Genomic DNA, 22,846 nt, shown 5'->3' on the forward strand with positions numbered 1-22,846 from the left:
TTGACTTTCTTAAAGGAGAAGTTCTTGGAATCCATGAACAAATAAATGCACATGGGGAAGCACAAAAACCTGTGTCAGAGTAATCGTTCATCCGTCGCGAGGGGTCTGCTGGTCAGCCCTGGCAAATGCATCTTGATTTTATATTATAGTTGGTCCAGAGACAATGAGACAACATCTAATATACTTGAGGATTGCATTAGATGGCAAGTCATTTGGCACACTAAATTGCTCTTAATATGATTTGTTCACATTTTTTTCTACTTTATTACAGCCGAGGCACCGACAACAGACTGGCCCACCGAAGGCAGACAATTCTCCGTGAGAAGGGGAGAAGGTTAGCTAACCGAGGACCAGCATACATGTTTAGTGATCGCTCAACAAGCCTATCTGTGGAGGAGGAACGCTTTTTAGATGCAGCTGAGTATGGCAACATCCCAGTGGTGAGAAAGATGTTGGAAGAATGCCTCTCACTCAATGTGAACTGTGTGGATTACATGGGCCAGAACGCCCTGCAGTTGGCAGTGGCCAACGAGCACCTGGAAATTACAGAACTTCTCCTCAAGAAAGAAAACCTCTCTCGTGTCGGGGATGCCTTGCTCCTAGCTATCAGCAAAGGTTATGTTCGGATTGTGGAAGCCATTCTCAGCCATCCAGCTTTTGCTGAAGGAAAGAGGTTAGCAACCAGCCCCAGCCAGTCTGAGCTCCAGCAAGATGACTTTTATGCCTACGATGAGGATGGGACCCGCTTCTCCCATGACGTGACTCCCGTCATTCTGGCCGCCCACTGCCAGGAATATGAAATCGTGCACACCCTCCTGCGGAAGGGTGCTCGGATCGAACGGCCTCACGATTACTTCTGCAAGTGCAGCGAATGCAACCAGAAACAGAAACATGACTCCTTTAGCCACTCCAGATCTAGGATTAACGCCTACAAAGGCCTGGCAAGCCCAGCTTACCTGTCTTTGTCTAGCGAAGATCCGGTCATGACAGCATTAGAGCTTAGCAATGAGCTGGCAGTGCTGGCCAACATCGAGAAAGAGTTCAAGGTGGGTCTTTAACAATAAGGACTTCACTCTCCACAGGTCACAGTCACGGTATATTTACAAGCTCCCACTGTGTGCTCAGCACTGTGAAAGTTACTGTGGGCAGTAGGCATTTTACTTTTTTTTTTTCAACAAGCTCTTTGTTATAATTATACGTAATAAAAGTTGTCATGGCAAGCATTTAGAGGTATTCTGATATACAGTGGACGTTTTACAGTTATTATATCTAATCTTTACCACAACCTTGAGAAGCATTGCTTCCTTTTTAAATGGATAAATGGAGGTATAGAAAGGTTAATAAGTAAGGCCCAAGATCCACAACTGGTAAATGACAGCTGGATCAGAATCCAGCTGTGCTGTACTCTGAAACCTAGGTTCCTTCTCCTATAAAACACTGTTTCTGTCTTCAGAGCATGGTGATCAGTGCTGCTGAGGTCGGAAAGATGAACAAGCTGCAGGAGGTCACAGTTTGACTTGAGAGACATAGGCTCGTATTAAAAATATTCTGGAAAGAATTAATTTCACATCTATTATTTGTGCATTTGAACAAAACTGCATACATTAAACATCATTGTTTAATATAACAAATATATACAAAATTTGAAAAGTGAATTTTGAATATATGGCACAACTCTTATTGGAAATGAATTTTTAGTGGGATTAATTGTGTTCACACTTTTGTTATATATTTAATGAAATTAAAAGGTATATCTTGCTAAGAATATCGTGGTGAGGCAGCTAGCATGTTACTTTAGTTTTTGTTAATAAGACATATAAATTATTAAAGATTTTATAAAATAAAATTTAAAAAGCATTGACTATAGGTAGAATAAATATTTCTTGATATGATTCAATAACTGCCTTTCTAAATTACACTTAATGGATCGGAAAGAAATCACATAGAAGTTTTATCCACACGTGTTAGCCTCTGTCCTAGGAAACTTCTGGGCTCTGGAATACATTCCAAGTCACGTTAAAAAGAATCATCTTCACTAATTGTTGTCTACCTTGGCCATTTGAGATGCCTTTTATTCTAGCTAATGATACACTCCTAAAGATGAGTGTCAATACTAGTTTAGGAGAATCACACACACATTTAAGTACATGAACAATTTATTTTTATATTCAGTATTCCCTACTGAAGCCTTCTCTGCCATCGTCTCATTAGACACTCATTCAGTGTGTTTTTTGACAGTTGTTGGAGAATGAAGGGACAAACATATTAAACAAAAGTTATCATTGTTCCTGTCACCACACAGCATCATGCTTCTAAATTCGGAACACCCTAACATGAACCAGCACATTGTGTTTCTATCACTAAGCATTAAGTTCAACAGAGATGTGTATTAGGTCAGGGAAATTCAAGGACCCCTCAGGGTCGATGGGACCTGGATTAATCATTAAAGGGGGATTCCTTATTGCTGGCCACATGGGTGGGTAAGAGTGGAGAATTCTTTTGTAAAAGGGCAAAATATATATATTTTAAGGAAATCAGCTTGAGGAAAATTGAGGATCTGGAAATTGATTCTCTTAAAGCTATCAATGTTCTATGGTCCCTGGAAAGTCTTCGCAGTTTGAAGGCAACTAATCTTTTTTGTGAGTCAGAGTATATGATCTTTCACAAAGATTTTTGTAAGCTCTAATGTATAACTTCCTAAGCTTCTCCCAGACTCTCCCCTCCATAGTAGCCTGAAGTCCAAGCATGTCAAACTCAAAGGCTAACATGGGCCAAATAAACAAGGTTTAAGTTTATGTGGGCCGCAAAAAAACAAAAGCTTCAATTTTCACAGAAATATAGGTTTATTTCGATAGAGACATGCTGAATACAAAGGGCTGAAATAAATGAGTAATCATTAACTTAAAATAATAGAACATTTTAATAAAAATTAATATTTTTGTCTTGAACATTAACTTACCAGACACTGAATAACTGCACAAATTAAAAAGCATAATGCAAATAAATCTATTTTCCTTGTTCTCTGAAAGCAAAATATTTCCTGTTGCACACACCAAACAAGTCAGTCCAAGACTAATGACGTGCCAATCAGCTGCTAAAATATTCGCTGCTAGTATTAGTGGAGAGAAATGATGTGCCTGCGTGTGAGGCGTGTAAGGGAAATGAATGCAACACGATTATAGTAATCAGTCATTAGTGAACGTTGTAGTTCGTTATTAATAATCTACACTAATAAAAGAGAAACATGGTAATTAGCGTACGACCGCTACCCTTCCCATTGGCTAATCAGTGAGTATATGCAAATTAACTGTCAGCCAAGATGGCGGCCGGCAGCCAGGCAGCTGGAAGCGAACATGAGGCTTGCTTGCTGCAGTGAAGGAAGACTTCAGCGTTCCCCGCCTGCGCTGCCAGCCTCTGAGCCGGCAGTTTGAAACTTTGTAACAAAACCCCGGGATCTCAGAGCTGGAGTTATACATTGTTTCAATTATAGAAAGCAAACAAACCAGCGGAAGCCTCAAAGCTAGAGCCAGAGTTAAAGCTGGCCCAGAATAAAATAAAAAAAGAGAAAAAAAAGGAGGGGTTGGGAGCTTCAGTCAACAATCGCCAGCCTGAAAGCAGCCCTCAGCCCCTCACCCAGACTGGCCAGGCACCCCAGTGGGGACCCCCACCCTGAAGGGTGTGTGACCAGCTGCAAACAGCCATCATCCCCTCATCCAGGCTGGCCAGGCACCCCAGTGGGGACCCCCACCCTGATACAGGTCACCCTTCAGGGCAAACCAGCGGGCCCCTAGGCCCCTATCCTATATAGTAAAAGGGTAATATGCCTCCCAGCACCGGGATCAGCAGAGCCTCGAGGCCTCCTCGCACCGGATCAGTGTGACAGGGGGCAGCGCCCAAACCCCCTGATCGCCCTGCGACTCTGTGTGTGACAGGGTACGGCGTCCCAACCCCCTGATCGGCCCTGCTCTGTGGGTGATAGAGGGCAGCGCCCCAACCCACAGGAGCAGGCCTAAGCTAGCAGGTCATTATCTCCTGAGGGGTCCCAGACTGCGAGAGGGCACAGGCCGTGCTGAGGGACCCCACTCTTCCCCCCCCCCCCCCCCCGAGTGCACAAATTTTTGTGCACCGGGCCTCTAGTTATGTATAACAGGGCATTGTAAAAAGTTACGAAATTTTTATTAAAACGTTTCTTACATACTGTTATATTGGCTGGGCCACAAAAATATTCATTGTGGTCTGCATGTGACCCACGGGCCAGGAGTTTGACATGCTTGCTATAGTCCATTAATAAAAGAGGCCAGAGGAGTTGCTATTGAGTTTCATGGGCAATTTTAATCTTGCACTTTGAATCTCTTAAACTGAACAAATTGCATTTATTACCCTTGTCACCAGGTCTGTAGCTGGCTCCATGCAGAGGTGCAACTACAGAAATCTAACAATTAGATGAAACCACAGGAATAAGAAGAAAATTAATAGGCCTGAGGGACTACATGTCTTTAAAGAGAATGGAGAGAAATGAAATTCAAAAGTTTTTTACCCATTCAAATTCAACTTTCATATTAAATTTCTAACAATAAATTTTTGCTTTGGGCACATGAGATCTCAGCCACCTTAAACTTGGGCTAAGTCTAAATTTTGCAGCAAATACAAAATCAATAATAATTATAATAATAAAAAGAAATACCCACAACTTACCTTTTTGATAACAAAGAGAGCATGACTCCTGGCTTCTCTCCTTGACTCAAGACTAAGCTCAGATAAGGTAGAATAATCTCACAGACAAGGAAATCAATACCAGGGATGGTTTTGTCAGCAAGTTCATTCTCCTAAATTTCTAATTTTCTTTTAGCATCTCAATATGTACCTATGACTTATGTCTTCAAACCCTTTATGAACTTATTGATACGTTAGGTCAGTGGTCAGCAAATTGCGGCTCTCGAGCCACATGTGGCTCTTTGGCCCCTTGAGTGTGACTCTTCCACAAAATACCACGTGCGGGCGTGCATGTATAGTGCGATTGAAACTTCATGGCCCATGCCCAGAAGTTGGTATTTTGTGGAAGAGCCACACTCAAGGGGCCAAAGAGCCGCATGTGGCTTGTGAGCCGCAGTTTGCTGACCAGGGCTTAGGTCATTTGTGGTAACAGACAATGTTATCACCTCTTTATGCTCCAGGGATTGTCACCTTCCCTGTCATTCTGGATAAGTAGCTTTCTGGAGCTTTTGCAGATCCTTCATGTCCCCCCAGAGATCTGTGCCCACTCATGCACGGCCCTCCAGCTGCCTCTGCTGTTGACTTTGAGAACTGGGAAGGTAGAGAAACTCCTGCTTCGTCTGTTTTTAAACCGTTGCTATGTTCTGGTGTGCAGATGTTCAAAATGTCTGGCATTGTTTGAAAGAGAAATATTCTCTAAGAAACTGACTGGGCTGAAAAGTAGTTTTTGTTAGCAGAAAGGCAGTGTAACTGTTATCAGACCTTAGCAGGGTGACAAAGGGTGTCACTAAAGTACTCAGTAGCCTACAATGTGGAATCACAGCATCAGAAGCACAGGGCTGGGATCCAGGCCAAAGAGAAAGGAGGCAAAATACCTTTTTTGAGCTTTATGAGTTATTCTAAGTGATTTACACTATGACTTTATGATATAGCAGCCATTGCATTCTCCATAATTAGGGGAAATTCACAGAGGGCCAGAAAATAAAGTAACGTTTCTAAGATTACATAGCTATTAAGCAGTAGAGCAAGAATAAAAACCCAGGTATGTTTTGTACCCAGCCATGTTCCTTTCTTTACATCACTCAACAAAATTTTGGATTACCTCCTGTGTGCCACAAGCTGCACTAGGATGTGGGGACTCAAACATGAGTAAGATCTATAATAGTCATTGCTGTGAAGGATGTTTGAACCTACTTGAGAGAGGAAGATACATCCTATATAATAAAAGCCTAATATACTAAGTGTCCGGTTGACCAGTCGGCCGTTCAACCAATCAAAATGTAATATGCTAATGATATGCTAAGGCTGCTCAACTGCTCGCTATGATGTGCACTGACCACCAGGGGGCAGACAGTTGACTGGTAGGTTAGTTTGCTGCTGGGGTCCGGCCGATCAGGACTGAACGAGATGGGCCAGACACGCCTTGGAGCCTTCCTGTGGTCCCTCCTCAGCTGGCCCCAGCCCTGATAGTGCACTGGTGGGCTCCCTTGGCCTAGCCTGTGCTCTCTCGCAGTTTAGGACCCTTCGGGGGATGTGGGAGAGCTGGTTTCGGCGTGATACTGCAGGCCAGGCTGAGGGACTCCACTGGTGCACGAATTTGTGCACCGGGCCTCTAGTAATCCTAATAATTACCAGGAAGTTGGCATTCATATTTGGTATAATCTTCCTAGCAACCGTGAAAGTGGGTACTCGTATTATCCTCCTTTTACCCTTGAGAATTTTGAGGCTTTAAGGGATTAAGTCATTTGCCCAGAACCATGCAGCTAGTTTCAAAGTGGTTGCTATTAGTTTCAAACCCAGGTCTGCCCTTCTTCAAAGCCCGGACAGTTCATCAGTGAGAATTAAGGCATGCTCTTTCCCTGTTAATGTCTATCAACAAACTTCGATCTTTATACAAAAAGAAGAGCCAGACATTAAAATTACAGACCTTAACATCTCTTCTACTGTGAAATATGCAACTAAGATGACCCTTTGAAAAGATAATTTTACCAGGGATATTTTTATGTCTTATAATCTCTTAAACTCAGCTCTGTTAGCCCATTATCAGTCATCTTTTTTCAACTGAAAGGTTAACAGGCGAGCACCCACTTCTGATTCATAGTGTGCGGTGCGGGTATGTGACCCAAAGACCTGACCCAGAATTAAATCAACCAGCCAGCTTCCCTTTTCTTTTCAAGGAACCAAATTCCCCGCTGCATCTGCTAATGAACTGCTGCCAGCATTTCCTTCTGAGTGAGCTTTCACGTCAATTTGCGAGACCTTAAAATATGAAAACATTTGTAAATGGATCCCCAAGGTGAAAGAAAGAGCATAGATTTCTAAAAGCAGAGTCTTATTTTTTATTTTTTAAAAATGGAGTTTTGTTCCCCCCCTTGAGAATATGTGTTGAGAATCAGCAGCAACTTGGAAACAAGGTGTGAAACAGCGCAAAGCTCCTGCGCTTTACTTTTTGTCCATGTGGATTCTCTCAAAAGCGTCACCCACAGGCGATGGGTCATACTCTCTTTTTATTTTTATTTATTTTATTCTATTGATTTTACAGAGAGGATGGGAGAGGGGTAGAGAGTTAGAAACTTTGACGAGAGAGAGAAACATCAATCAGCTTCCTCCTGCACACCCCCTACTGGGGATCGAGCCTGCAACTGAGGTACATGCCCCTGACCAGAATTGAACCCAGGATCCTTCAGTCCTCCGGCCAATGCTCTATCCACTGAGTCAAACCAGCTAGGGCTCGAACTCTCTTTTTAAATGTCTAATTTCACCATGAGCCTTCTTAGGGTTTTACAGAAGCCCGACTTTGACGACTACACCTTTGCCTTTGAATGACGATGGCTACACCCACACTGAGCTCTGCATAGAGGAAAGATTAGGTGCATTAGATTTTGTCAGAGCTCCATGGGCTCTTAACAAATGTCAGGAAATGGTCTGTTTTCGGATCTTTCCTTTGATGATATAAAATAAAATAATTTTATTTTATGGGATGCTTTGCTACATGCTCATCACCACGTGATGAACTTTGCATGTGTGATCTCTTTAACACTTACTTAATTTCACTAAACCTCAGTTTTCTCATCAGTAAAATGAAATCAATGAGAGCGCCTGCCTCATAGAGTGGTTTTAAGATCATGTGGCTAAAAAGCAGAAGACCTGGGATATGATTAAAGGAATATTTATCTCTGAAAGTCTAAGTTTCTAATTAGAGTCTAGTGAATGAATATGTACATCTGCATGTCCACATTTCAGTGTCTGGCCCCACGACCCTAACTGACTATTCCATGGAAAGGGTAAAGCTGTTTCCTTGTACCTCTGTTTATACTATCTGACCAGATACCTTGTTAGAACTGGTTGAAACCATTCTCAGCTAAGAGATCATTTGTTTTATCCATTTGCTTTTATATAAACTGTCTGCACCTGCAGTTAGCGATGTGTAGCCTGTTTATAAGTTACTAAACTGAAAGGTCACTTGGCATGGTTTGCAGAGAGGAGCCCTAGTAGGTGTTTCCCACATTCCCGGTATCGGCTCTTTTCCTATAGGCTTCCCCAAAATATCACTTATTGACTGATGCCCAGAGGCAATCACATTTTCCAACATATTTCTTTCTTGATCTTTCCAAGGGATCCTTTCATTCCAAAGCATATTAGTGGCTTCAGGATGGGGGAGACAGCTACCTTTGAATCTGCAGAGCTGGCTTTAAGGGGGACACTGCCACGGAAACTGTGTAAACTCAAGGGACCTTAGTTTTTTCATGTGCAAAATGGGAGTAGTGTTTGCCCTGTCTGTCTCCCAGTTCTTCAAGATGAAAGTAGAAAGCAATATACAAAGAAGACATAAAGTAACATAATTCCTAAAGGCAAAGAATAGGGGGCCAAACAGCATTAGGTTGTAAGCCTGATTTTGACATTTAGTGGCTGCAGGGTAGTTGGACACATTATTTAACATAACAGAGGAAAAGACTGTGGAGATTAAATGCGATAATATAATCCTCTCACAGTGCAACAAGCTCTAGCTAGTAGGTTTCTTGATTAACGTTGGGCTATAAATGGTCTTATTTCAATGTAATAGAAGAGAGAGGAAGGAAATATTAGAAAAGACCCAAATGAACATGTGAATTCATGCTGTATATGTTTGACAGGCATTTTGGTGTTTAAATAAGATCTGCATTCTCTAAATCTTGCCAGCATAATACTAGGGCATCAGTGATAAATGACAATGAAAGCATTCTCATTAAACTTTCTTTTCCCCAATTTGTAGACTTTATGTTAGACTTGCCTTCTGACCCTGTGTTTGGCACATAAAGTTCCTCAATAACTATTTATTAAATATGTAAGTGACATGTGTTTGCTTTTCTCTGGAATCGCTCCAAAGTCCTGTTCCTCAAGTGAAACAACACAGTTTACAAAGTCTTCCAAAGACCTATCAAGTGTCTGTTATGTGCCTCGCTGATGAAGTTATGAACATAAGAGATATGATGTATGCAAAGTAGTGGGAAAAGTTGCTTATTTTTTATTTCTCCTGAATCAGCCGGTGTTTTTGATAACTTTGATTATGCTTTAGACACATTTCCGTTTTTAGGATCTGAAGACAATCTTTATGGTGCTAAGATATTTCAGAGATCACTCAGCAGAACAGCAACGAAGCAGTGTTAAAAGAACAGCAAACTGAAAACAGTTTTCTCTTTGTTTTCTCCACAAACCAAGTGACTGATAGATTCCACTGTATATCATAGCAAAAGGTGCTACATCAACATTATTGTTTTCTGCTGTTGTTTGTTTTGTCTTTCCTAGAATGACTACAAAAAACTGTCGATGCAGTGCAAAGATTTTGTTGTTGGACTCCTTGATCTGTGCAGAAACACTGAAGAAGTAGAGGCCATTCTGAACGGGGATGTTGAAGTACACCACAGCGGCAGAGACCACAGTCGTCCAAATCTCAGCCGTTTGAAACTTGCCATTAAATATGAAGTAAAAAAAGTAAGGTCAGGCATGAAGCCTATTTACATTATTTCCGTTTGTATTGGTGCTAAACAAGGACGAAGGGTTGGTTGGCATCGTTCAATTGAGCTGGGTTTTGGCAGATTCTCTAATGAATCCTGAGAGCCTGTTTATGAGATACCTAACCTACCCTGAACGACAGTCTTTAAAAATATAGGCTTCCTTATGGGTGATTCCACTTTCCTGTACTTCACTAGTGACATAACCACGACTTTCGTGTGCCCAGATCACAAGGCATCGTTTTTTAACCCAACTCCAGTTCTCGTTTGTTGTTATATTCCCCTTCCTCCAACTGTATCTTTATTTGTGGAATATGTTCACTCCCTGTTTTTATGTGGTTTACCCCCGCCCCCCAAAATTCTTGACTGCTTTCTTAGGTTATGTGTCATATCTTTTAAAAAAAGTTTTTAAAGCTAAGTTGCACAATAAGTGTAATACATGCTTATGGTAAGTTTTCAAATAGCATAGATGTATCCTCTTTCTAGCTTCCCAATTCATATAGAAAGTAGTGAATCAACATTTAATTTCTCTCCACAAATCTATATCTTAGACATCTCCACATATCAGTAAGTAAACATCCACTTCACCATTTCAAAGGTTGCATTGTTATATCATTCTCTTCATGTAATCAGTTTATTATTTAAGGGTGTTTATTATTTTCTTTAGGCTGGTTATTGTTCTTACAGGATGCCACAGAAAACATACTTGTTTATGTAGCTTGCTTACATGCATGAGTCTTATTCATGAACAAAATTCCCAGGTGTGTAATTATGGCAAATTTTTATTTTTTAATTGCAAAACATTTGTTAAGTTTCCCTTCAGAAAATATGCACCGTTGACACGGGCCAACAGCATATGACAGGGCTTATTTCTTCCTCTCATATTGGTTATTATTAACCGTTTGAGTTCTCGACATAAAATAAAACAAGCGCTATCACGCTGTTTTGGTCTTTTCGTACTCATTTAGAGAAAGCGCGGTTGCGCTGTTTGGGATTCTTCGACAGTGTTTTTTCAGTACCCCCTGGGACTCAAACGAATCGTATGTTTTCTCGACATAAAATCTCAGCAGCGCGATTGCGCTGCTTGGGACTCAAATGGTTAAACATTACCATTCTGAGAAGATAAACATCATATTTTGTTTTATCTTTGAGGCTAACCATCCTTAGGAATCAATCATAGTTCCTCTAAATAACCTGTCCTTTATCTAACATTTTAATATTCTTTACAGATTTTTTATTTAAGGTTGTTGCTTTTTGTATATTAATAATGTTGACCTCTGTCCTATGCAGAGATCATTTTTAAAAATAAATATGTGAAGTAAATTCATAGACACAGATAACAGTATGGTGGCTACCAGAAGGAAGGGGTGGGGAGTGGATGAAGAGGATAAAGGAGGGCAAATGCAGTATACACATGATGTATTAGAGAATTTACATCTGAAACTTATACAATGTTATTAACTAATGCTACCCCAATAAATTTAATTTACTAAATTTAATGTGAGAATTAAAAAATCTAAAAAATAAGCTTTTTTAATTGAAAGAGTTTATGACACAGAAATAGAATAGGCAGTCCATAAACTGACCTGTTTATGTAAATGAGAATTTAATATAAAATAAGTTTAGTGTTTTAGGCCAATATATGAAAGAAGGTATACTTTTCTTAAAAAAAATATTTAAACATCTGGACTAGCAGGGTCTTTCCATTATTCCTTCTAGCTGAAAAAACCACCTGTATATATATATATATATATATAAAAGCCTAAGCGACTATCTGACTGGCTGACTGGTAGCTATGATGCGCAATGACCACCAGGGAGCAGACACGCTGACTGGTAGCTATGACATGCACTGACCATGAGGGGGCAGATGTGCAATGCAGGAGCTGCTGAGCTGTGGTGACTTGGCAACTGCGGTTCTTGGGTGACGCACCTGGAACCAGAGAGGAGGGAGCCTGATTCCAGCGTGTGTCACCCGAGAACCACCCTCTCATAATCTGGGACCCTTTGGGGGATGTCAGAGAGCTAGTTTCAACCTGATGTCTGCAGGACAGGCCGAGGAACCCCACCTGTGCATGAATCCGTGCACCGGTCCTCTAGTATAATTATAAACATCCTTGTGTAAAACATTGATGGATCTTTTCACAATATTAAATTTCAAAAAAAATTTTATGCTTTGAAAGAAAGCCCATTTGTTATGAAGGGAATGTTTGATAAATTGGAGTCTCCTAATTTGTCTAATACATATTAGAACATCCTGCCATCTTGCTTGCTGTCAACTAGATGCTTTATGTTTGTTCCTTAATTCTAACAACATTTTTCATGGGAAAGAACAGAACAAGATATTAGAACAAAAGAAAATAGTTTATGCTGAACTTTAATCAAGCTGTTAAATGTTTTGTCACTTTCCTGCTAGTTTGTAGCCCATCCAAATTGTCAGCAGCAGCTCCTCTCCATATGGTATGAGAACCTGTCCGGCTTGAGGCAGCAGACGATGGCGGTCAAGTTCCTCGTGGTCCTTGCTGTTGCCGTGGGACTGCCCTTCCTGGCTCTCATTTATTGGTTTGCTCCGTGCAGCAAGGTATGTCTGTGAACGCCGGACCTCGTCGTTTCCTAGGAGCATGTCTAGTTGAACATCTCAGAGGCGGTCGTGCACGGAAAATTCCCTTCCCAAATGAGCATTTTAGGAAGGTCATAGTTGGGCTTAAGTAATCTTACAGTTTTTTGATGTTACAAAAATAAGATATATTAGCTAGGAAATAGAAAAAGAAATGCAAAGAAGGGAACATTCACCTGAAATAGCATCACTGTCAATGTGCCAAAGAAAGGCTCAGTTACTATGGCAGTATATCGTCCTGTCTATGCGTATCTTTTTATAGTTTTAAATGCGGCTACATTGAGCAGGTATTTCACATCTTCCACACTAATAAAAGAGAAACATGGTAATTAGCGTACGACCGCTACCCTTCCCATTGGCTAATCAGCATATCCTTATGCAAATTAACTGTCAGCCAAGATGGCGGCCGGCAGCTATGCACTGAAGCAAGCAGGGAGGCTTGCTTGCTCCACTGACTTCGGACTCCAACGTTCCCCGCCTGCCGCTGCCAGCCTCTCAGCTGCAACTCTAAGCAACTATGTACTATGTTGCAAATAAGAAGCTAAACAAAACCCCAGAAACCAGCCGGACTGAAAGCCAGTTGGACCGCAACATTGTATCGATGTTTTCAGCAGCCAGGCCTCAGAGCTAAAGCTGGCCCAGAATAAAAAAAAAAAAGAAAACAAGGAGCAGTTGGGAGCTTCAGTCACTCGCCAGCCGGAAAACAGCCCTCAGCCCCTCACCAAGGCTGGCCAGGCACCCCAGTGGGGACCCCCACCCTGATCCAGGACACCCTTCAGGGAAAACCAGCCAGCCCCTATCCATGCACCAGGCCTCTATTATATATAGTAAAAGGGTAATATGCCTCTCGGCACCGGGATCAGCGTGACAGGGGGCAGCGCCCAAGCCCCCTGATCACCCTGCGGCTCTGTGTGTGACATGGGGGAGCTCCCCAACCCCCTGATCGGCTCTGCTCTGTGTGTGACAGGCTGCGGCGCTCCCCAACCCCCCACGGGCCCTGCTCTGTGTGTGACAGGGTAGAGCCATAACCTCCCCATTGGCCTTGCCCTGAGTGTGACAGGGTGCAGCGCCCCAACCCCCTGATCTGCCCTGCTCTGTGTGTGACAGGGGGAGGTACCCCAATTCCCCTATTGGCCCTGCTCTGTGCGTGACAGAGGGTGGCGCCGCAACCTCCCTATCGACCCTGCCTTGAGTGTGACAGGGGGCGGTGCCCCAACCCCCCAATCGGCCCTACCCTGAGTGTGACTGAGGGTGGCATCGCACCCTCCCGATCCGCCCTGCTCTGTGCATGACGAGGCGGTGCCCCAACTCCCCAATCAGCCCTGCTCTGAGCCTGTCCAGGGGCTGCAATTAGGGATTGGGCCTGCCCTCTGCCACCTGGGAACAGGCCTAAGCCAGCAGGTCGTTATCTCCCGAGGAGTCCCAGACTGCGAGAGGGCACAGGCCGGGCTGGGGGACCCCCTTCCCTCCCGAGTGCACAAATTTTTGTGCACCGGGCCTCTAGTAACATTATAAAAGATAAACATGTTTCCTCTCTTTATTTTTCCTCTGGCAAATTTGACATGAATTTTTTTTCCTATTTATTTTAGCTAATATGACCCTTTATTTAATAGTCATTTAAATAAAGGACTGTCGTATTTAAAAAACACACTAATATAATGTAGATGCAGTGAAGAATATTTATTTTAGGGACAGCCTGGATAACCTTCTTCTTCTTTTTTTTTAAGCCAAATCTATTTGCCCAGGCTTTGCTGAAAATATGTTCAGATGGATCTGGCCTTTCATTGGTGACAGAACAAGCTTGAAAAATATTCAGATGTTTGAATTCTGTTAACAGGCACAGACATTTGTCTGTCCTGCGTTGCCAGCTATCATATTTTTCATGCTTTGGAGGCCGCATTTCTGGAACTGTTTAAGTTACAACTCCGACAGACTGAAATAATTCTACAGCTACATGGCAACATGTCTGCGGGGCCATCTATTTATGTGCTCTGCAGAAATGTCAGTTGAATCACATGCTGGTCTGAAACAGCGGCATGACTCACTTTCAAACATTTGTAATTGTGGGGGTGCACACCAATACCACCACTACCAACATATTGTTTTATTACTTAGTCACATGTGTGGTGCTTTCGCCTAAAAGGGACTTTTCTCAGCAGCTTTTGGTAGAAACCTGATGTGAAGCCTTTTCCTTTTTAAATATGATGTGAACTTCATAATTACCTCTGGTGATGATGATAGGAACTGCTGATATATTTTATGAGTGTAAAATCTATCGTCCTTACAATACATAAGGCCCCAAATTTATCTCTAAAATATAAAGGTTGAAAAGAATGAGACTTACTAGCATTAGGAATTTATAGCAGATTTTCTTCTAGAAAGTTATAAAATTTTGTCTTCCCTCTTTCATAGGAATACAGATTGCACTTCGAAAAAACATCTAAATCGTCCTTAGTAGAACAAAGGTCATATCAATGTATACAGTCTCTGTTCTGCTTCTAGTCACATTTCAGAGATTGAAGATGAATTTAAAGGGGAGGAGTTTCTGAATTATATATTCTGAGATCAGTTGAATTATAATAACTTTTCTAAGCTGAGTAATTGTCCTTCCCCCTATCCAGTGAGTTCAAAAGCGTAATGTGTTCCAGAGAGTTTGGTGTTTTGACAGCGAATATCTTTGGCAGTCCTTAGAGTGACACATTACCTACATTTTGATTGAATCCTAATTAACCTTATTTCCTTCACTATTTCTTCTTCCCTGGCCATGTTTCTGTCTGGCATCTGTTTTCCATCCTCGTTTATGAACACTGAGGCAAATAATCAAATTAAAAGGACACTGTCAAGGTATTTTCTTCTCATATTAAAACCTCTTTTACTGACTGTTCTTTAGCCTTTGAAGCATGATGGTAAAATCCATTTTACAATTTTTCCATTTAGCAATGAGCATAAACATTATTTGCAGGTTGCAGAATTGATTTTTTATGGGGGAAGATTGCTTAAGCTACATGATGCTTTTATTTAAAGTACTATTTTCCAATACATCCAGGCAAGTTCAGCCAGAGCGTACTGTAGGCCTGTGCACCTTGACAGAGTCCCATTTCTGTTTGAAGTTGTTTTTCTTTTTTTAGATTGGCTCTCTTCTCCTTCCAGAAACTTTTTTTATTTTGGTCCTTACTCATTCTGTTTTCCCACTATAATCTAAATGTCAATGGCTTTATGCTCATTACAATAAAAATAGGTCATGCTGTGGTTTAAAATTATTTTAAGTTGGTGTCAACCTTTTCTGTTCCTATTGGTATTTGGTAGTTAGGTGTTTGGTCATCAATAAATACTTGAAAAGAGTATGATCTATAATATTTAGAAGCAGGTATTTGTTTCAGTGTTTCCACTCAATAATTTTCCAGGTACATCAGTTGTTTACCTCATGCATTGATGAGTCCCTCACTTTACAGGTTTTTCCCCCCCCAGAAATTTGTTTACATCTCAGGAGTCACAAAGACAAATTTTACTAAAATGGAAAAATCGCTTAAACTCCTAAAGTCCATGAAATGGTACCAAAATCTGCCTTAGTTTAAAGAAAAACACAACTCTCAGTGATTTTGTTGGCGGTGGGAAAACAGCAGCAGATATTAACCAGCAACCTCCAAGACAAATTATAACAAAAAGGTTTATTTAGATAGAAATGGGCTCAGAAAACAAGTTAGAACAAGATGAGAGAGAGAGAGAGAGAGAGAGAGAGGAACCCTGGGGAAAGAAGAGGGTGGGGAAAGGCAGAGGCATGCTGCATAGAGAGAGCCTCCCTGGGTCCTCCGTCCTGAGGGCTTTTATCTGAGGTCCCAGGGGAAGAGCTCAATGGAGCATTCATCAGCTTTCCTGGTGCGTCTCCTCAGGGCATGGTCTCCGCTGATTCATTAGTCAGTGCCGCTGGTCCTGATGTCTGCCTTGGTGTCACTACCCCTGCTTTTGCTGCTATTCTGCCCTGAAGCTGAAATACAGCTGAGGCCTAGATGTCATCTCCAGGGGTCAGTGCTTAAGGAAGTGGTCCTGCAGGGCTTGTAGTTTTGCCCTGTGGCTAGGCCCCTGGAGCGCTCTGCACCTGGCCCATCCTTCCTGCCCTGCTCATGCCTATCTAACTGCCGGCTACAATTTGTAATAGGAAATGGAGGATATGAATATCCAAACGCACCATTTTAGTTTCCTGCCAACCAATTTTTAGTTTTTTTATTTGTTTTCTTTTTTTCTTTGAACTAGAGCGTTTAATAAGCAGCAAAAATACCTGGTTTGATTCTCCTCTCTCTCTTCTGAATAAAATAAAGGTGTAATGTTACATAAAGGCCAGTAACTCAATGAAGGTATGCCAGCCAGGTCAGGGGTGAGGCACAGACCAGACACCCTGCCCTGAATAAGTGAACATTGACTGGGTGGGTGTGTCCAGGACAGCAAAACTCAGGTTCTAGAGTTCATTCAGACTGTGGCCCACTCTAACAGAGCTTTATTCTCAACTCTGTTCTACACTCCATCCTTTTCTCTTCTCCTTCTCCTTTTACTTTGCTTTCTCCTCATATTTTAATTTGTGCTCTCTTGTGTTTGGGATATCTTTATATTTTGAAGGCTACCTCTGATTCTTTCTGAAACAAGGCAGAATATAAATACATATGCCATGGATTTCACTACTAACAGTCAGTGCCCCATCCCAGTTTTCCACAGCAGAGAAATAAATTGAAAATTTTTAAAAATTGGTTTAAGATTTATAATAGCTTTTTTTCCAAGAGGAACTTATTAAATCTTGTGCTACATTTTTATTCAACAGAAAATGAAATCCACTTTGCTACATTTTTATTCAACAGAAAATGAAATCCACTTTGTTTCCCATGTGTTTTAACCTGCCCTCATTTGATTATTTGAGAGTTCTATTTTAAAAAAATAAAAAAATACTCTGAGTCAAATAATGAGCATTTTTATGAAAGTATGGTTTTCAGAGATGATTTTCATAGCAGATTTTCACAAAGTGACTTTAGATTGGCTCTACAATATATCTAGCTAGATGGATCCATTGGTTTAAAACTATAGAAAGATATAGACACAGACATACACACACACATATGCACACACTCTCATGCAAATATCCTGATGTCTGTCGGTAATGTTTCCCTCCACGTCCCGGGTGGTTCAGGGTTCAGTATCTGGAAGCGGAGCCGCACACAAATGAAGGAGAAAAGATAAGAGATAATTTGGAAATATTGGGGGACCAGGCGGGTAAGTCCAATTCAGGCGGAAGGACTTCCACCCGAGCTCAGACCTTTTATAGTCTGAGGTAAACAATGCAGTGGTTACCATAGTTACAGTTCTTGTGAGTTTCACTTGTTTTGACCATGTTTACACTCCCTGCACTTCCCTCAGCCCATTAGCTTCTCAGGTAAGATCTGGGGAGTGTTATAAGGTCAAGCCTAATTATGCTAAGAGGACTGAGCCCTCTAAGCTGGGACTTGTTTGTGACTTTGCCAGCAGGTCAGTCCCAGGCTCAACCCTATATCGTTTTCCCACAATGTCTGGCCTAAATTCAAGAGACAAGGAACTGAACTATATGATTTATTCTAGCCTTAACTTTTAAGATTTTGAAAACTATATATTAAAAAAAAAAACTTACAGAAACAGAGTACATTGATTTCATTTCTTCCATACAGCATTTAGCTATTTAAAGTCTTTTTAAAATTTTTCAACTTTTTTTTTCCTAACTACATATTATATTAGTTTCAGGTGTATAGCATAGTGGTTAGACATTTATATAACTTACAAAGTGATCCCTCTAATAAGTCTAGTACCACCTGGCACCATACATATTATTGACTTAAAAAGAACCTTTTTTGTTTTCTCTAAGAATTTACATGTACTTATATATATATCTTAATGATAAAATAAGAAATTACTTTGCAAACCAAATTAACTTTGAAACAAGAATGCCTGAGTTCAAATTCCAGCTCTACCATTTAGGAGTTGTGAGACCTTTACGTAGATTTCTGGATCTCACTTCTTCAGTTGTTTTTTAATCAGTAAAATAGGTATTTTGGTATCACCTACCTCTTTGAATTGTAATGATTATATGAGTTAACAGAGTAAAGCACTTAAAACAGTACTTGGCACATAATAAATACTGGCTGTGTTGTTGGTATTAACTTGGGAATTTTTCTGTAATAATAAACTCATTTGAAAGGCTGTTGAAAGCTCTGGGCTCTCTCCTAAGAAAACAACTGCACACACATACTGAGTTTTGCTGCCCATGTCAGGGGATGCATAGAGCCCCCTGAGACACATCCCGGCCACGTACCACCCTCTGCCCCAGCTAGAGTTTGTGCATCTCAGATGGAAATGAATCCTGTACTGTAGAGGCACGAGAGCTTTTATTGTCTCCATATCTCATAGGAAGAATTTGATTTTCACATAATTTAGGAAATTCACTTATTGCCACTTAGCTAATGAAGGAATGAAACTGGAACTTGAACCTAAAATATGGGGCTTTTACCCCAGCGTCATTCCAGGACAGTGTCCCAGCACATTATGGGAACTGCCCTGCCGTCCTCTCCTCAGAGGTTCTTTTCCTGGTACTCATGACTTCTACTCCATTTACAACATCACCAAAATACCAACATCACATGAGGCCCGACTGTCCCCACGTCGGTGAAATATACGTGAGGACAACATTGCAAAGTAGACTCCGCGTGATATTTTTTAATGCTGCTTCCTCAACACTTCATGCCCACTAAATTAATTTGCTTTTTATGAATAATAATGATACTATGCTCTGCCTTTTGTCATTATATTTAAAAATATTTTATCAGTGTTATATAATGTTTTAAGAATTTACATATTATTTAATAGAAAAGTTCACTTATTTAATTATCCACCCAGACCATCAACATACCAGTATGTAGATGAGGATTGTGACCAAAATTTTATAGCAGCATAAAGAATTATTCCCTCATTAGTTTTATAAATATACACCATCGCCTAAGGGGAACATTGGAGTACACAGGTGGTTATTCTTATGGATATGCGTGTGTGTTTTGCAAAATATACAACACAAAGCTAAGATTTTCTTTTGGTGTGTGTTATGGCAGATGGGGAAGATCATGCGTGGACCGTTCATGAAGTTCGTAGCACACGCAGCCTCCTTCACCATTTTTCTGGGTCTGCTAGTCATGAATGCAGCTGACAGATTTGAAGGCACCAAACTCCTTCCTAATGAAACCAGCACAGATAATGCAAAACAGCTGTTCAGAATGAAAACATCCTGCTTCTCATGGATGGAGTTGCTCATCATATCCTGGGTAATAGGTAAAGGCTGAGTTTCCGTCATCATTTATTTTTGCAGCCTTAGCAGTTGGACTAAATGCCACTGATTCCTTCACACACCAGTCATACAAATATATGCAACATGACACAATGCACCCCACACCATGATTTTCTTTTAAAGCAGAGTTAGTTTGGGTTCATTATCAGTGTCATAGTCTTCTCACATGCCCCCCAAGACCCCCAAGAAGAAAACAAATAGGATAGTATTAATCAAACCCCATCAGTGATGAAAAACCACTATTCATATTTTGGGAGAGCTGTGACATAAAGCTTAAAAACAACCACATGCTTTTACATTGAGATTTAATAGGAACTCAAGCTGATAGGCACTTATTTTTGCATTTTTGGAACATTACATACCAGAGACTGTTTGGATATTTTATTTAATTTATTGATTTTTTTTTGTTTGAGAGAGATCAATTTGTTGTTCCACTTATTGATGCATTCATTGGTTGATTCTTGTTTGTGCCCTGACTGGGAATCAAACCCTCAACCTTGGTGTATCAGGATGATGCTCTAACCAACTGAGCCACCCAGCCAGGTTTCAAAGCTCTTTATATACATCAAATCACACAGTCTTTCTGCCTCCGCTTTCTAATCTGTAGCATAATAATACATCTACCTTACAGCATTATATTATCTTTAGAGCTCCCAGGTGGTAAGTGAAAAAGAGGGAATGCAGTGTTAATAGCCACAGTATGTGTCAATCAATCATACATATGACTTGTCATTAATATAAGGCAAATGGGAATGATATTTCAATTGGATATTTATGAATGAACATATTAAGTGCCTTTGTTAGGTAGTGAGGATATTGAGGTGAATGAGACGCAGTCCGTGCACTGAAGTCTGGGAGCAGGTCAATGAATAAACCTGCCTCTGTGGAGAAGATTTAATGAGCACACAGGTGTTTTGCTTTATTTTATTTTAAGAAATGTAAAGCGAGGGAGCAGGCTTTTTCTCTACTGCCCTAGAGGCAGAATGAGCACCAGCCGGTCCACACAGAGGAGATACTTCCTGCACATTCAACGGTGGGATGAGCAGCCTTCAGAATAGTAAGCACCTCATCTCCAGACAAGTTCAAGCAAGGCCTGGTCCCCACAGAGAAGTGTGTTTCAAATTATGCTTGGCAGCTCCCGGGGCCTCGCAGGGCACATAAGACAGGGAATCTTTCTTCAGGTGGAATAGTTCGCTGTGTTTTTTTTTTAAGCTTTAGTAATATATTTTTACCAATAATTCTACGAGAGAGAGAGAGAGAGAGAGAGAGAGAGAGAGAGATGGGAAAATGGGAGGAAGGAGAGGAAGCTTTGAAAACAACTAGACCACATGAGTTTAAATGTCCCATTAATCCCTATGCTTCAGTTCGCCCTCGTCTCCTATTAAGGAGGCTGGCAGGAACCCAAGGACCACAAAAGGAAAGCTGCCTTCAGATTTTTCTCATCCCTGTGCATAGTTTTGTGGTTGAGGGAGGAGGTGTGTGTGTGGTTAAGTGTATACATGCAGTATATTCTGTTTTAAATTTGATCCACTAAAATATGTATGAATTTAATTCTAGTCACCTCTTAATATGGAAAAATGCAAAATAAAGTAATGAAGTTATCTTCTCATCCAAGCACATACTCCGTGATGCACTGAATTCTAGTTTAGAGAAAAGCACATAGTAAATTGTTAGCAGGCAGAGATCACACACATGGCGGGTTCTTGGTTAGAGGTTCATGACAAACAGGAGAATATGGGGCAGGTGGTTGCTGGGAGGAAGAGGAGATTAATTTCTTTTATATATATATATATATTTTTTAATATATTTTATTGATTTTTTACAGAGAGGAAGGGAGAGAGATAGAGAGTTAGAAACATCGATGAGAGAGAAACATCAATCAGCCGCCTCCTGCACACCTCCTACTGGGGATGTGCCCGCAACCCAGGTACATGCCCTTGACCAGAATCGAACCCGGGACCCTTGAGTCCGCAGGCTGACGCTCTATCCACTGAGCCAAACCGGTTTCGGCAAGGAGATTAATTTCAACTAGAGGACTATGAAAGCCTTCTTGATGGAGGCAGGTTTGACTGGTTATTGGAATCCAAAGATTATATTCCTCCACAGGGCTTTAGGAGGAAACAGGACATCAGAGAGTAGGGTATCTTAAAGGTAAGAGGAGTAAAGTCCCTCCTTTTTAATAAAGCAAGATTCTTCAAATTAAGGAAGAAAATATGTACCAATCATAGAAATTTAAAAATAGTAAGTGCTCAATAAATTTTACTTGTTATTTTCCCCAAGTGCCAGACACAATAACATGAAGTTCACATGAGTTGTTTATCTCATAACAATTCTATGAATTAGGTGCAAACTACTATCATACCCATTTTACAGATTGAGTTTTGTAAAGTTTAAGTAACTTGCCAAAGATTACAGGGCTAATAAGTAGAGGGACAAGGTCAAATCTATGGAGATTTGATCCCAAAACCTATGTTCCTAAGTACTACACTAAATTTTAGAGAGAGTGTGCAATATTATTAATAATTCCACCAGCAAGAGACCACTGCTATGAATAAGATCCTGAGTTCCTTTTAGTCTTTTATTGTGCTTGCTTTAAACATAAAGTCCTGGAATATATAGCGTATTTTACTTTTTTACTTAATGTGTTTAAATGCTTATGACAAACATTTTCCACCATCTTATTCCAGGTCTTCCAAGAAGGAGGTGCAAAGACAGGATTAAATATATGACAGGTTTTTTTTAAGGGAGATTGAAATTTTATGAAGGGAGATTTCATGTGGGAGAAAATGGGGAGGAAGCTGAGGAAAGGGGCAAGGGCTGTCAGACTGGGATGTGAGCCTGGTTCTGAGGGAGGGAGAGAGGGAAAGGAAGTTGGGAAGAAGCATCCTAGATCTCCATGCAGTCAAAGGGAAGTTCAGTAAGGTTGTCAGGAAATCCTTGAGCCAAAATCAGCCATCGGAGTAATCCCATGTCTCCCAAGAATGGGTGCTCTCACTCGGGCTGGGAGCAGCCCCTGGAAAGCATCGTTGTGGGGCCAAAATGGCAGTAGATTTCAGAATGCAGTCGCTGAGGCCCAGGGCCAATTAAATTCTTGGTCTGTGAGGTCTATGAGGTACATTCTCATGGTCACTACCCCATGGCAATGAAAATATTAGTATCATATCAAATGGCTGTGTGT

The 22,846-nt window shown here is 41.0% G+C and overlaps 1 protein-coding gene across 1 annotated transcript in view; it reads left to right on the forward strand.

Moving 5' to 3' along the window:
• Positions 1 to 275: 275 nt before the first annotated feature.
• The window catches only part of TRPC6 (transient receptor potential cation channel subfamily C member 6), a 47,415-nt gene continuing 24,844 nt past the window's right edge, over positions 276 to 22,846 (forward strand). Inside the window, exons 1-4 of the mRNA XM_070425915.1 lie at positions 276 to 1,046; positions 9,499 to 9,684; positions 12,120 to 12,284; positions 19,436 to 19,652. Of these exons, the coding sequence (XP_070282016.1) occupies positions 360 to 1,046; positions 9,499 to 9,684; positions 12,120 to 12,284; positions 19,436 to 19,652 (1,255 nt within the window). The 5' untranslated portion in view covers positions 276 to 359. The remainder of the gene's footprint in view (positions 1,047 to 9,498; positions 9,685 to 12,119; positions 12,285 to 19,435; positions 19,653 to 22,846) is intronic.

The sequence above is a fragment of the Myotis yumanensis genome, unplaced genomic scaffold, assembly GCF_028538775.1.
Source record: "Myotis yumanensis isolate MYYU_CA2020_CCGP unplaced genomic scaffold, mMyoYum1.0.hap1 SCAF_10, whole genome shotgun sequence".
NCBI lineage: Eukaryota > Metazoa > Chordata > Mammalia > Chiroptera > Vespertilionidae > Myotis > Myotis yumanensis.